Here is a 12,785-nt window from a genome sequence, read left to right as displayed (position 1 = left end):
GGAAGGACACAATGTAAGAGACACACTTCTCTTTCCAAAGTCAAAAAATATACAATTACTCTTTGAACCTTGATGATCATAGGTCACTACATATACACAACGTATGAAATATCAATAAATATACATTATTTACTGAATAGCAAAATAGTGTGGCAGCAACAATAAAGCTATCTTCAATGGTGGATAAGTCGATATAATTTACACAGACTTGGACGTCTTCCAGTATCTGTTTAGACAGAACATATTTGCATGGTTGCCACTTGTAGTAGTTGTTTTGTCTAAGGCAACACACAAAAACATTCCTCTATTCTGAGTAGACTTTCTTGATTTGAGTGTCGTTTTTTTTGCTGCCCCTCCAACATACCCACAGGAAAAAAGCTCTGACCTCCAAAACACACATCAGTTCATTTAAAGAAAAAGGGTAATCTGTCATATGCCATCTCACCCACGGGACAGCCCAATAACCCTTATATATGCCATACAAGGTGGAGGTACAAAACTTTGCACCAAATCTCAAATGGTCAATGATCTACATCAAAACATTACAAAACAAGGTCACAGTAGTCCCATGTACTGCAAGCACCCCCCCACATACACCATAGCCACATGTAAAAGGAAGTAGGAACTGCTGTGTATATTACATATGTGAGTAAAGTGGCATCCACCAATAACTTTGCAAGTGAAGAGTGTTTCAATTCCTACCCTGGTGACATGATTGTGACAACACTGTGATTAGAGTTCGGTCAAATGGCGAATGCCTGTTTTTTCTGTGACATCAGGTCACATGTGCTCCGCCTGTGAAGTAGTACCACTGGAGAACACAGAAAGAGCAAACCATGGTCGGTATGACAACGGGAGCTATGACGTAAAAGGTGTAGTTCACTCACCATTCAAAGTTTCAGACCTCAAAAGGTGCTCTAATGTCAACATGATTCCAAGTCCCACACCATTGGTTAAGTAGATCCAGCTATACCGTGCATTCGGAAAGTATTTAGACACCTTCACTTTTTCCATATTTTGTTACATTACAGCCTTATTATAAAATTGATTAAATAGTTTCCACCCCCCCCCCCCCCCCCCCCCCCCCAATCTACACACAATACCCCATAATGACAAAGCAAAAACAGGTTCTTAGATTGTACCTATTTTTTTTTTTACGTAAAAATCACATTTACATAAGTATTCAGACCCTTTACTCAGAACTTTATTGAATCAACTTTGGCAGCAATTACAGTCTTGAGTATTATTGGGTATGACGGCACAAGCTTGGCACACCTGTATTTGGGGAGTTTCTCCCATTCTTCTCTGCAGAGCCTCAAGCTATTTTCAGGTCTCTCCAGATGTTCGATCGGGTTCAAGTCCAGGCTCTGGCTGGGCCACTCAAGGATATTCAGAGACTTGTCCTGAAGCCACTCCTGCATTGTCTTGGCTGTGTGCTTGGAAGGTGAACCTTCACCCCAACCTGAGGTCCAGCGCACTCTGGAGCAGGTTTTCATCAAGGATCTCTGTACTTTGTTCCGTTCATCTTTCCCTCGATCCTGACTAGTCTCCCAGTCCCTGCCACCAAAAAACATCCCCATAGCATGATGCTGCCACCACCACACTTCACCGTAGGGATGGTGCCAGGTTTCCTCCAGATGTGACGCTTGGCATTCAAGCCAAAGAGTTCAATCTTGGTTTCATCAGACCAGAGAATCTTGTTTCTCATGGTCAGAGTCTTTAGGTGCCTTTTGGCAAACTCCAAGCAGGCTGTCATGTGCCTTTTACTGAGGAGTAGCTTCCGTCTGGCCACTCTACCATAAAGGCCTGACTAGTGAAGTGCTGCAGAGATGGTTGTCCTTCTGGAAGGTTCTCCCATCTCCACAGAGGAACCATCGGTTTCTTGGTCACCTCCCTGACCAAGGGAGGTGACCCCAATTGCTCAGTTCTCCCCCAATTGCTCAGTTTGGCCGGGCGGCAAGCTCTAGGAAGAGACTTGGTGGTTCCAAACTTATTCCACTTAAGAATGATGGAGGCCACTGTGTTCTTTGGGGACCTTCAATGCTGCAGACATTTTTTGGTACCCTTCCCCAGATCTGTGCCTCGACACAATCCTGTCTCAGAGCTCTACGGACAATTCCTTTGACCTCATGGCTTGGTTTTTGCTCTGACATACACTGTCAACTGTGGGACCTTATATAGACAAAAGTGTGCCTTTCCAAATCATATCCAATCAATTGAATTTACCACAGGTGGACTCCAATCAAGTTGTAGAAACATCAAAGATGATCAATGAAAACAGGATTCACCTGAGCTCAATTTCGAGTCTCATTGCAAAAGGTCTGAATACTTATGTAAATAAGGTGTTGCTGTTTTTTATTTTAGATACATTTGCAAAAATTCTAAAAAGACCACTTTTTGCTTGGTCATTATGTGGGGGGGGGGGAATCAAGGGGTCTGAATACTTCCCGAATGCACAGTACACTTGAATCCCAAATAAATGGGAAAGATGATCTGATTTCAACATTTTAGACAGTGCCAGTGTCCAACTTTCCCATTCATTTGGGATTGGAGCATAACGCTTGATCTACTTGAGATTACAACATGGAAAAGTCAGACAAATGACAGGGCTGAACACCTCTAATAAAACTTACATTTTGGATTGAACTAGGCTAGCCCTTTATGTTTCATATGAAAAAGGGTAACTTGTGAGGGAGTTAGGCGTTGACACCCATTTAACGTTCATGAAAACATCGTCACTGTATAGTTATTACAGTATGTAGATAAGTTCAATATACAGTTGTATGACAAAGGGACAAAAGTACGTTACGATGATGAGTGGACAGGTAGAGAATTAAATATATGATTACAGGGAAAAACTCTATAGAAATAACCTATTCCTTAATGATAGTTTTTTTTACCTCAATAAAGAGGACAGATGCAGAAGACTTGGTCAGTGTTTTGTTACATTGCTTGAAATAAAAGAAAATGATCAATGTAGACAAGCTCTGCACCACACATTATCTGAGAGTATGCTGGTTAAAGAGATTCTCCGGTACTTTTGGATACTTTTTAACCGGTAGTTCTGAAAGTTGTGCTAACGAGCAAAAAGTGGCCCCCAACAGTTGTGTATTACGTCACATATGTGCAGATATGTGCACCATGTCATTGATCTCTCTCTGCTGTAGGTGTACCATGTACATTTCGCTAGCTGGCGAGGGGCAGAAGCTCATTGGTTCTACTCAAATTACTAGGGGGCTGGCCCAAGTGGGGGGAAAATATAAGGAAAATGCCGCAGCACAGCATCCAAAAAGTGGCTTTTAAACTAGGGAATGCGTAGCTAATTGAGGTAAAACAGTAATTCTGCTCATAGATTATGCATGTATGAACTACACATTGACACATCCAGCCCAAAGCGGGAAGTTTAAAAAAATACTCCGTAGTCGCCAAATTTCCAAAGCATGTCTTTAAGGGAGGTGTCGGTTACCATTCTCTAGTAGATATACTTGATTTGTATGAATTCCTCAAGCATGATGATAGATTGTGCTAATTCCCACTGAAAAATATATTTTCCAAAGAAATCTTAGTATTTAATTTGTTTGATCATATGTGTCAAGTGCAAACACTTTTCATTGATTGAGAAATATAAATATTGATGACAACAACGGAGACCAGATAAAACAGCACCTGGACACTAAGTCAAACAAAGGGTTTATGACAGCTGACAAGTGGGCAACAGTTTCGAGGGATTGGGGTATTGCAGTGTAAACATCTTAAGTGGTGCTTGCTCATGGTTATTTGCCAAATGAGATCGATCCACATATCACCAAATCACAATTTCTGTTGTCTTTTTTTTTGTGTGGATAAAACAAATGGCACTTAGAAAAAAGGACAAAACATTGATAGCAAAACTAACACGATGTGTGCTTAGAGGTGGCTTTAACATGACATTTTAGTTTTTTTTACTCTTCTCAAATGTAATATTCATATCCAATTTGATTGGATTAACACTTATTGTCATTATTCGTATACATCTTATATTTGACAAATTTAAACGTTTGTTTAAAAAAAAAGTGACCAAGTTCAGTCCTTCCTCTCTAAATAAATGGAAAAACAATTGAGTTCGTTATTGAACCGTCTCAGGTTGAGGGGTTTGCCAGAGCAGAACAGGATGCAGTATTTACAAGTGACAGGAAGTGACATAGCAAACAAAGTTGGTCGTTGTAGCGTTCAAATTTCCTCACAATCATACTGTCAGCCGCATATGTACGGGTCGGGATTGATAAAGGACGCAAAAAAAACTCAGTTGTTAAGGCCACACTGACCTTTGACCTAGAGTATTACACAAACCCAGAAAGAGAGGACATAGAAGAATCCTATCTCTGCTCTCTCTGCGGAGATAGCTAAAATGGTGCATTCTCTGAAGGAAATTAAGGCATTTTGAAAGAAACAAACAAGCAAACAAATATACAAACAAAACAGACATGAGAGTAACAAGTGTGTGGATTTGTCTTTCTGTCCTGTGATCTGCTAAGTGGTGGTGTAGTTGGTGTTAACAGGGATATTTAATATAAAGGCACCAAGTTCTTCTAAAAACGTCTTTCTCCAGTCTCGTGACCACCACAAGTCTCCCAGTCGCAGCAGCAAGCGTGAGACAAAGTTTATAATCCAAGCATTATTCCACAAAATCCTTCCTCGTCCAATCCATGGGCTTCCATTGCACCAAGCGGTAAATTTGATTGTGGGTATGCATGTGTCCTTTTTTGATAGTCCAAACAAAGTAGAACGGTAAAACCACCTCAAAATGCATTCTGTCCCATACAAAGTGGAGGGAGCTGAGGCTTCAGGCTGTATTGGAGAGATGTTGTCTCCTTCAGCCAGTAAGTTGCCCTTGGCAGGATCCACAGCTCGACCTCCACTCCACAACCACAGCTGATATCGGATACAGTGAAAGGAATATACATATCATATATGTTTGTGTGCTTCTTTGAACAGATTATTGAATAGACGCACGAGAATACCAAACGACAGACAAAATAGGAACAGAGGTACGCATGCTCTGAAAGGAAGAGCATTATTCATTGATACAACCCCATTGTTGTTCCACTGTTGGGAACTTAGTGTGTATAATATAATGCGGGTGTGTTTGAGTGTATTTGTGGCTGTTGAAATATTTTTGCTGCTTGTTGGCTTTTTCAGTTCTAATGTTCCTGAAAAGTATAAAGTATGACAAAAAATGTACAAAGCTTCTCGGGCCTCATAGCCGAGGTACCCTCCTGGATCCACTGCCTTCTGCTTACAAAAAAAGATTCAAAGAAAAAAGCAAGACACACAGGCTCCTCAAAAGGTCCCGCCTCTTCCTGCTTCTCCACCAATCACGCATATCCGCCGTTGCCCTCTTTAGGTCAGTGTGTGTGTGTTCCCGCCTCTACTCTCCCACACACACACACTTTAACAAACTCACCTCAGTGAGTTGGAAAGGGAGGCTAGCACAAGTCCATCATTCCTCAGAAAATGGAAAGAGGTGAGGCGAGAGCTGGAAAGAGGAGAGGATGACAGGAGAAGGCTAGTGCCGAAGGACATGGAGATAAAGGTGTTGCGCTGTCGTGACAACTCTCCGTTTCCTCCTACAAGACAGGCTCCTCTTCCATTGGCTCTTCTGTAGACCTGCAGGTACACCAAATAGGAAACGGCATGACATTAGCCACTTAAATCATGCCAAAATAAAAGCCCTTACCAACGAAGGTCGGGCAAAATGTATATGATAAGTCTCAGTGAAACTTCAGGTCCACGGCCTTGTGAATGAATCTGATATCTCAAAAACAGTAATTCCAAAACCACATAAAATCCCCAAAAGAGTGAATGGTGCAGGTGTTTACCTGCTGGTCTCCGTGGAGACGGTGGAAGCGGCGGCCTGCTCAGTATCCACGGTAAGCGATGCCATGGCAGTGACCGTGTCGGCCTCGTCCTTCTCTCTCCGCTGGGCATCCATTAAGGACTCGCCCACCGTGGGAGCCAACCTTTGGAGAGAGCTCCAGTGTTTACCTGCAGGGAGAGAGAGTCGTGTCAGTTTTAAGGGTGACGTGATACACATTGCGCAAACACAACTAAGTGCATATGTGCAGGTAAAACACATTGATCATTTTAATTTTAGCGAACTAACTCACTCTGTATTTCGATGACCCTCTCCAGAGATGCAGCAGCTTTTGGACAGGGCTTCTGTTGCAGGACAGCCTGTGGCAGGGGGTCCAACTGACAGAGAGGGTGAGACGGAGTGTGCGAGAGAGAGTGTCGAGGGAGGGAGAGAGAGAGAGAGAGATCGACAGATTGGGATGTAAAAACAAAGAATTTCCTCTGAACAATTACATCCATCTCTACCAAATGGCATGTAGTGTATGTGACATCACGCCACTCTCCCCTCCTATAGCAGATGATGTCATACCTCATCGCCGAGCAGGGCCGCCACGCAGGACTCGGAGGCGTCACAGATGGCCGTGAGGTCGTGACCTCCTTCCAGCGCCAGGACCACACGTCCCCCCGCCAGCTTCATTAGCTGCTTGGTGAGGTGGCCGAAACCTGAGGATGGTTCAACACTGTACTGATCCTGTACTGAGTATAATCTGAGTAAATCATGAATTGATGTAAATAGGAGAGGTCTGCACGGGAATTTTAGTTTTGTACAGGTTTATGAAGTAAAGGCCCCATATGATAGGAAATAATTGAGGTACTTCAATATTCCTATGGAGTCTCTGGCTTTTCTTCTAGTGTTTAAATACTATTCTTCCAGCAGGGGGTAGTAGTGTATATACAATTAGCTAGGGGACCCTCCTATAAAAGCACACACTATGGAAAAGGCTTGGCAGAAAAACTGACACTTAAAGACGGAGTAATGTTCAACTTACATTTAGCAGTGACGTTGTATCCTCCCAGAGGGGACTGGTGGCCCTCCACGGCATCAAACCCAGCGGACACTAGGACCACGTCGGGGGAGAACTCGTTGGCTATGGGCATCACCACCGTCCTGTATAACAGACAAGATGGAGAACGACATTTTAATTTCTTACGTTTCCAAACCATCTGCAAGAACTAAGCAGTGTGCAAATTGCTAAATAAGCAGAGCCTGTTCATATGAATGAAAGATCAGTGCCAATGTTGCTGCTCGTTCAGCTAATGGCCAACAGTCTCTTCACCTGAAGGCAGTCAGGTACTCCACGTCCCCCATGGGCGGTTCTACACCCCCTGTCCAAGCGATGTTTGTGTTGAAGCCAACACCAGGTCCAACCCCCACCTCTTCAGGAGCCCCACTGCCGGGGAAGAAGTTTCCATCGTCGTAGCGATGCATGGAAATGTAAAGTACGTTGGGGTCGTTGTAAAAAGCCTGCTGTGTCCCGTTACCATGGTGAATATCCTGGACACAGAGAATGGATATGTGAACAATAATACATGACCAGCATTGATCACATAACGTATGGTATATGTTTTGGTATCATGACAACACTAGCACATAAAGGGCCTCGCTAACAACATACGACCCACTCACCCAGTCCACGATGAGTATCTTGCTCACTCCTAGTTTCTGCTGTAGCAGCTTGGCTGTGATGGCCACTGAGTTGAAGAAGCAGAAGCCCCTGCAGACAGACACAAAAGACATCCATTTTTATTTTATCAGCAGAAACAGGGAAATTGTTTAAGGGCACTGCCCAGTAGCTACTCAAAAGGGACGCTTGTACCAATTATTGTATCAACCATCGCACACGTCATGTCTCTATGGAACTGAAACAAACTCCCTTGAAGCCCCCTAGCCACTCCCCTGCCCCGGCTCTACCCATGATTCCCTGGGTGTACTCACATGGCAGTGGATTCCTCAGCGTGATGGCCTGGTGGGCGCACCACGGCAAAGCCGTTCTGAAATGGAGAGGAGTGAAACAGTTTGTGAGAAAATGTTGAGTAGGCATATCCATCAACAAAAACAAGTGATTAAGTGCTTATTGATCAGGGTACTACTGTGTCCACCCATTAACAAACCCACAGGGTATATTACATGATTATTACATATTGTTCATTTTAAATTAAGGTGTAAGGTTGCCCCTGACAACTTTCAATCAAACAGTAGTGGAACGGAGAGAGGCTGGTAATGTTACCTTCAGTTCCCCGGCGGCCACTTTGAAAGCCAGCTCGATGACGCAGCCAACAGCCATTCTGACAGCGCCCGAGGAGTGCATCTCATTCCACACAGTGTCACTGTCCACCTGCAGAGGGCAATAGAGAACACACTCATCCCCACCCTGCTACAATTATTTTAACACTGATAACATGATGACACTGCTGTAGGTGATGTAATGCTCAGCTTTGTGCTGCTTATGTTGAACGAATATCCTACAATTAAACTGCATGACATTTTCTGATACTGTATAATCGAATCTCTACCTCTAAATAAAATGCAAATGTAACTCCATTCTAAATGGATGGATGGATGACTCACCCCAATGCCTCCACAGGGCAACACAGCATACATCTTCTGACTGATTGGACCTTAAGGAGCCAATCAGGGAGCAAAGGTTAGGTTGTAGTTTAAACAAGTAAAACACTATTTAGCTATATTTCAACATTTTATCACACACCTTTTAGCAGGGAGTTCTTTTCCCAAGATGCTCGGGATACAGTGCATTCGAAAAGTATTCAGACCTCTCGACTTTTTCAACATTTTGTTAAAGCCTTATTCTAAAATTGATTAAATGTTTTTTTATTTTTTTATTATCAAGCTACACACAATACCCCCTAATGACAAAGCAAAAACCTTTTTTTTGTCTACATAAGTATTCAAACCCATTACTGAGTACTTAGTTGAAGCACCTTTGTCAACGATTACAGCCTTGAGTATGACGCTACAAGCTTGGCACACCTGTATTTGGGGAGTTTCTCCCATTCTTCTCTGCAGATCCTCACAAGCTCTGTCAGGTTGGATGGGGAGCGTCGCTGCACAGCTATTTTCAGGTCTCTCCAGAGATGTTCGATCGGGTTCAAGTCCGGGCTCTGGCTGGGCCACAAAGACTTGTCCCAAAGTCACTGCTGCGTTATCTTGGCGGTGTGCTTAGGGTCGTTGTCCTGTTGGAAGGTGAACCATCACCCCAGTCAGATCCTGAGCAGGTTTTCGTCAAGGATCTCTGTACTTCGCTCCATTCATCCTTCATCATGTGCCTTTTACTGAGGAGTGGCTTCAGTCTGGCCTCTCTACCATAAAGGCCTGATTGGTGGAGTGCTGATTGGACATGTGGAGTGCTGCAGAGATGGTTGTCCTTCTGGAAGTTTCTCCCATCTCCACAGAGGAACTCTGGAGCTCTGTCAGAGTGACCATCGGGTTCTTGGTCACCTCCCTGACCAAGGCCCTTCTCCGCCAATTGCTCAGTTTGGCCGGGTGGCCAGCTCTAGAAAGAGTCTTGGTGGTTCCAAACTTCTTCCATTTAAGAATGATGCAGGCCACTGTGTTCTTGGGAACCTTCAATGCTGCAGACATTTTTTGGTACCCTTCCCCAGATGTGTGCCTCGACACAATCCTCTCTTGGAGCTCCACGGACAATTCCTTCGACCTCATGGCTTGGTTTTTGCTGACATGCACTGTCAAATATGGGACCTTATATAGACAGGTGTGTGCCTTTCCAAATCATGTCCAATCAATTGAATTTACCACAGGTGGACTCCGTCCAAGTTGTAGAAACATCAAGGATGATCAATGGAAACAGGATGCACCTGAGCTCAGTTGAGTCTCATAGCAAAGGCTCTGAATACTTATGTAAACAAGTTATCTTTTTTTTATACATTTGCAAAAATGTCATAATGGAGTATTGTGTGTAGATTGATGAGGAAAATCTTTTAAAATCCATTTTAGAATACGGCTGTAACATAGCATAATGTGGAATAAGTCAAGGGGTCTGAATACTTTCCGAATGCACTGTATAATTGTTTTGTTTTTTACCATCGATGTCTGCAAGTCCTGTTCTGCTCAGCACCGCACATAGAGTGAACTCACTTTGGTGTGTGTGTGTGTGTGTGTGTGTGCGTAGTCGACGACTCAGTCGCTGCAGTGCTGTTTTGCAGCTGATCTAGTCAAACCCCCCCCCTCCTATGAGACCCAGCCTAGCTATGAGTCACCCAGACGGGGGTGGACGGGTGTCTGGGGCCCTTTCCCCTCGACCAGCAGGTCTAAAAATACCCCCCTGCGCCTGTCAGGGGAGCTAAGCCTTCAAACAATCCACCTGACTGCGTGTGAGTGTGTGGGTGGATGGAGGGGAGAGGGGCAGTCACTACTTTCAAGGATGCTTGGGGCAAATCTTGTTTCCACCATTCGAGGAAAATGGCTAGGGAAACACACATGCATGCGTTCACACACACACAAATATATCATCTGAGGAGTAAAGACATGAAGAGATGAGGTTAGGCACCTAAGAGCTTCTTGCTGTCTAGTTTCTGTCTGTTGAGGGGACTGGTGCCGTACAGTAGGGTGTGGTATTCTGAATGCACAGTCTGGATCTCATCCAACGTGGCCTTCCTTCCCCGAATCCTCTGTACACGGTAAAGGAAAACACACGTAGCACACAATACATCAATTTCATTCAGGGTTATGTTGTATTGCTAATTGGGAAGTGATTTTTAAAATGAACTTGAACTAATGGATAAAGCTTATTCTCATCTCCACATATAGCTACCACTCTTGTTTAAGTTACTGAGAAGAAATTATCTTTGGAAATATGGAACGGAGCTGGTTGCCATTCTAGCTGTAGTGTGCAGGGAGCCCTCACCTCACAGCGGCCCAGCAGCCCAGTCTCCTGCAGCCGGGACCACACACTCTGGATGCGGCCGGCGTGCTCTGGGTGGATGTGGGTGTTCCCACACATACACTGGTGCTTCAGCATAAAGGTGTCGTACACCAACCCTGAGATGATCGGAGAGGCAGAGAGAGAGTGGAGCGAGAGAAACAGAGAGGGCGAGAAAGAGAGTGCAAGAGACAGATGGAAAGAAAGCGATGGCGTGAGAGATAGAGAGAGAGAAAGATAAGGGAAAGAAAGAGAGAGAAAGATGGAAAGGAGAAAATGTAGCTTTTCAAGGCAGGGTAGGAAGAAGACCAACCACAGGGCAACCGCTCTTCAACCTCTCTCTCTCTCAGAACAAATGGTGACCACACCGTTCATAACCCAGCAGGTCAGAGCATAATAAGACCATCATCTCTAATGGCTTTTTTCATGTTAGGACTGTTGGAGACGTTAATGATTCCATGGTGGAGGATGGCTCCATGTCATCCTGCCATCCTGGTTTCATCAGATCCAACCCTGCAGGCTCTCGCTATTATTATTTTCTCTGCTGAAATAATTACACCCAGGCAGGCTGCTTGCCTCAGCCCTTATTGGACTCAGTACAGGGGCTCCTAAACTTTCACTCAGGGGGGCCCCTTTCCAGCATTGGGGAACACCCCGTGCCCCCCCCTCCCCGCATGTGCAGGCAACCATGTCTATTTAAAGCTTATTTCCTGCAATTCTACATATTTTGCTATTGGTTGCAAAGACAAATACAGTTTTAAAGCAATTTTTGGGGCAATTGTATACATTTTGCCATGTCTAATGAGTATTCGTGATATTTGAATGACTAAAAACTTACAATAATATCTATGGCCTAAAAAAAAACGAAATAAAAAAACATTAGCTGACAAGTTATAAATAGCTCTAAAGTATGCAATGACTGACATGACGAGAGGAACTGATGATACACTACCCAATTTCGAAATTGCACCTTGTGCATTGTACTATTACAACTTTCAAGAGTAAGTTGAAAGCCGGACTGAGTACCTGCCGACCCCTCGCTACGCCCCACAGTTTGGGAACCACTGACTTAGTCAACACATCCTATTCTGCAGGGCCATTTGACCATGGACTGGCTAGGGGAGTGTTTGTTTTCTGAAAGTGTCTTTTCTAAGGCCAATGGCTTTCGTTAGAGTTTAATGGGGATTCATTGCTAAAGCTCTACTATCTACCACTATGGCAAAAAATTAGAGATTCGGATAGATAACTAAGTTGAGGCAGTTTCTTTCATATTGTTCAATGGGTCCTGATCGTCTCACTTTGTATGTCATCTGTTCCAAAAACCAAAGAACCGTACCTGTAGTGAAGAGGTGCTTGATGGGGACCTCACCCATGGGAGCCCCCTTGACGCTGGCAGTGGCAGGGGAGGACTGGGCCCTTCCCAGAGGTCTGTGAGGCATGCCCGAAATGGACAGGGACGCCTGGAACACATTGAGCTGTTGCAGGTGATGCTGGTCGGAAAATCGGGGACAAAATAACAGAGAAATTTTGAATACCAACTAAAGCTTTGAATAATGTCTTTCATCATGAGACACTGCCTGGACTTCAGTGTGAGGGAATGGACTTAGTAAATAAAATCAGCTCTGTGGCATTCATTGTTTACATCAGATAGAAATACTGCAACCTTGAGAGAGAAGTGACATTTCACAATAGCTGCAAACTGAATCTGCCACCTCAGGCCAATGGAACGAGGGGAAAATGCGAGGGAGGTGGAGCTAAATTAAGCCTGTTATAGACTAAACATGGGCCCTGGGTAGAAACCCAAAGGCAAACACGTATCCCCATACGAGCCTCAAAAGGCAGGGCAGGACAAGGACCGAGCCTTCCCAACAGCCAAAAGACTACTCTGACAATTCCCCAGCTGTAAACAGTGGCTGAGCTAACGGGGCTCTGCTTTCTGTCAATGGGAGAAGCACCACACATCCAGACAGGAGTTGTGTGAGCTCTAGGAAAAAA

General features: G+C 44.2%; 1 protein-coding gene across 4 annotated transcripts in view; it reads right to left on the bottom strand.

Annotated features, from left to right (window-relative positions):
* Window positions 1-3,543: 3,543 nt before the first annotated feature.
* The window catches only part of LOC129833177 (histone deacetylase 5-like), an 83,592-nt gene continuing 74,350 nt past the window's right edge, over window positions 3,544-12,785 (bottom strand). For 3 of the 4 annotated variants that reach the window (XM_055897542.1, XM_055897544.1, XM_055897546.1), the window contains 13 exons: window positions 12,127-12,280; window positions 10,776-10,909; window positions 10,419-10,539; window positions 8,462-8,511; window positions 8,121-8,228; window positions 7,829-7,884; window positions 7,520-7,607; window positions 7,170-7,387; window positions 6,882-7,000; window positions 6,422-6,555; window positions 6,147-6,231; window positions 5,859-6,024; window positions 3,544-5,646 (listed from right to left, as the gene is read on the bottom strand). In XM_055897542.1, the coding sequence (XP_055753517.1) occupies window positions 5,607-5,646; window positions 5,859-6,024; window positions 6,147-6,231; window positions 6,422-6,555; window positions 6,882-7,000; window positions 7,170-7,387; window positions 7,520-7,607; window positions 7,829-7,884; window positions 8,121-8,228; window positions 8,462-8,511; window positions 10,419-10,539; window positions 10,776-10,909; window positions 12,127-12,280 (1,473 nt within the window). In that variant the 3' untranslated portion in view covers window positions 3,544-5,606. The remainder of the gene's footprint in view (window positions 5,647-5,858; window positions 6,025-6,146; window positions 6,232-6,421; window positions 6,556-6,881; window positions 7,001-7,169; window positions 7,388-7,519; window positions 7,608-7,828; window positions 7,885-8,120; window positions 8,229-8,461; window positions 8,512-10,418; window positions 10,540-10,775; window positions 10,910-12,126; window positions 12,281-12,785) is intronic. The other variant, XM_055897545.1, reaches the window with a different exon arrangement.

The sequence above is a fragment of the Salvelinus fontinalis genome, chromosome 34 (assembly GCF_029448725.1).
Source record: "Salvelinus fontinalis isolate EN_2023a chromosome 34, ASM2944872v1, whole genome shotgun sequence".
Lineage (NCBI taxonomy): Eukaryota > Metazoa > Chordata > Actinopteri > Salmoniformes > Salmonidae > Salvelinus > Salvelinus fontinalis.
Note: the sequence above shows the minus strand (reverse complement) of the source record. Positions and strands in the feature narration are given on the sequence as shown.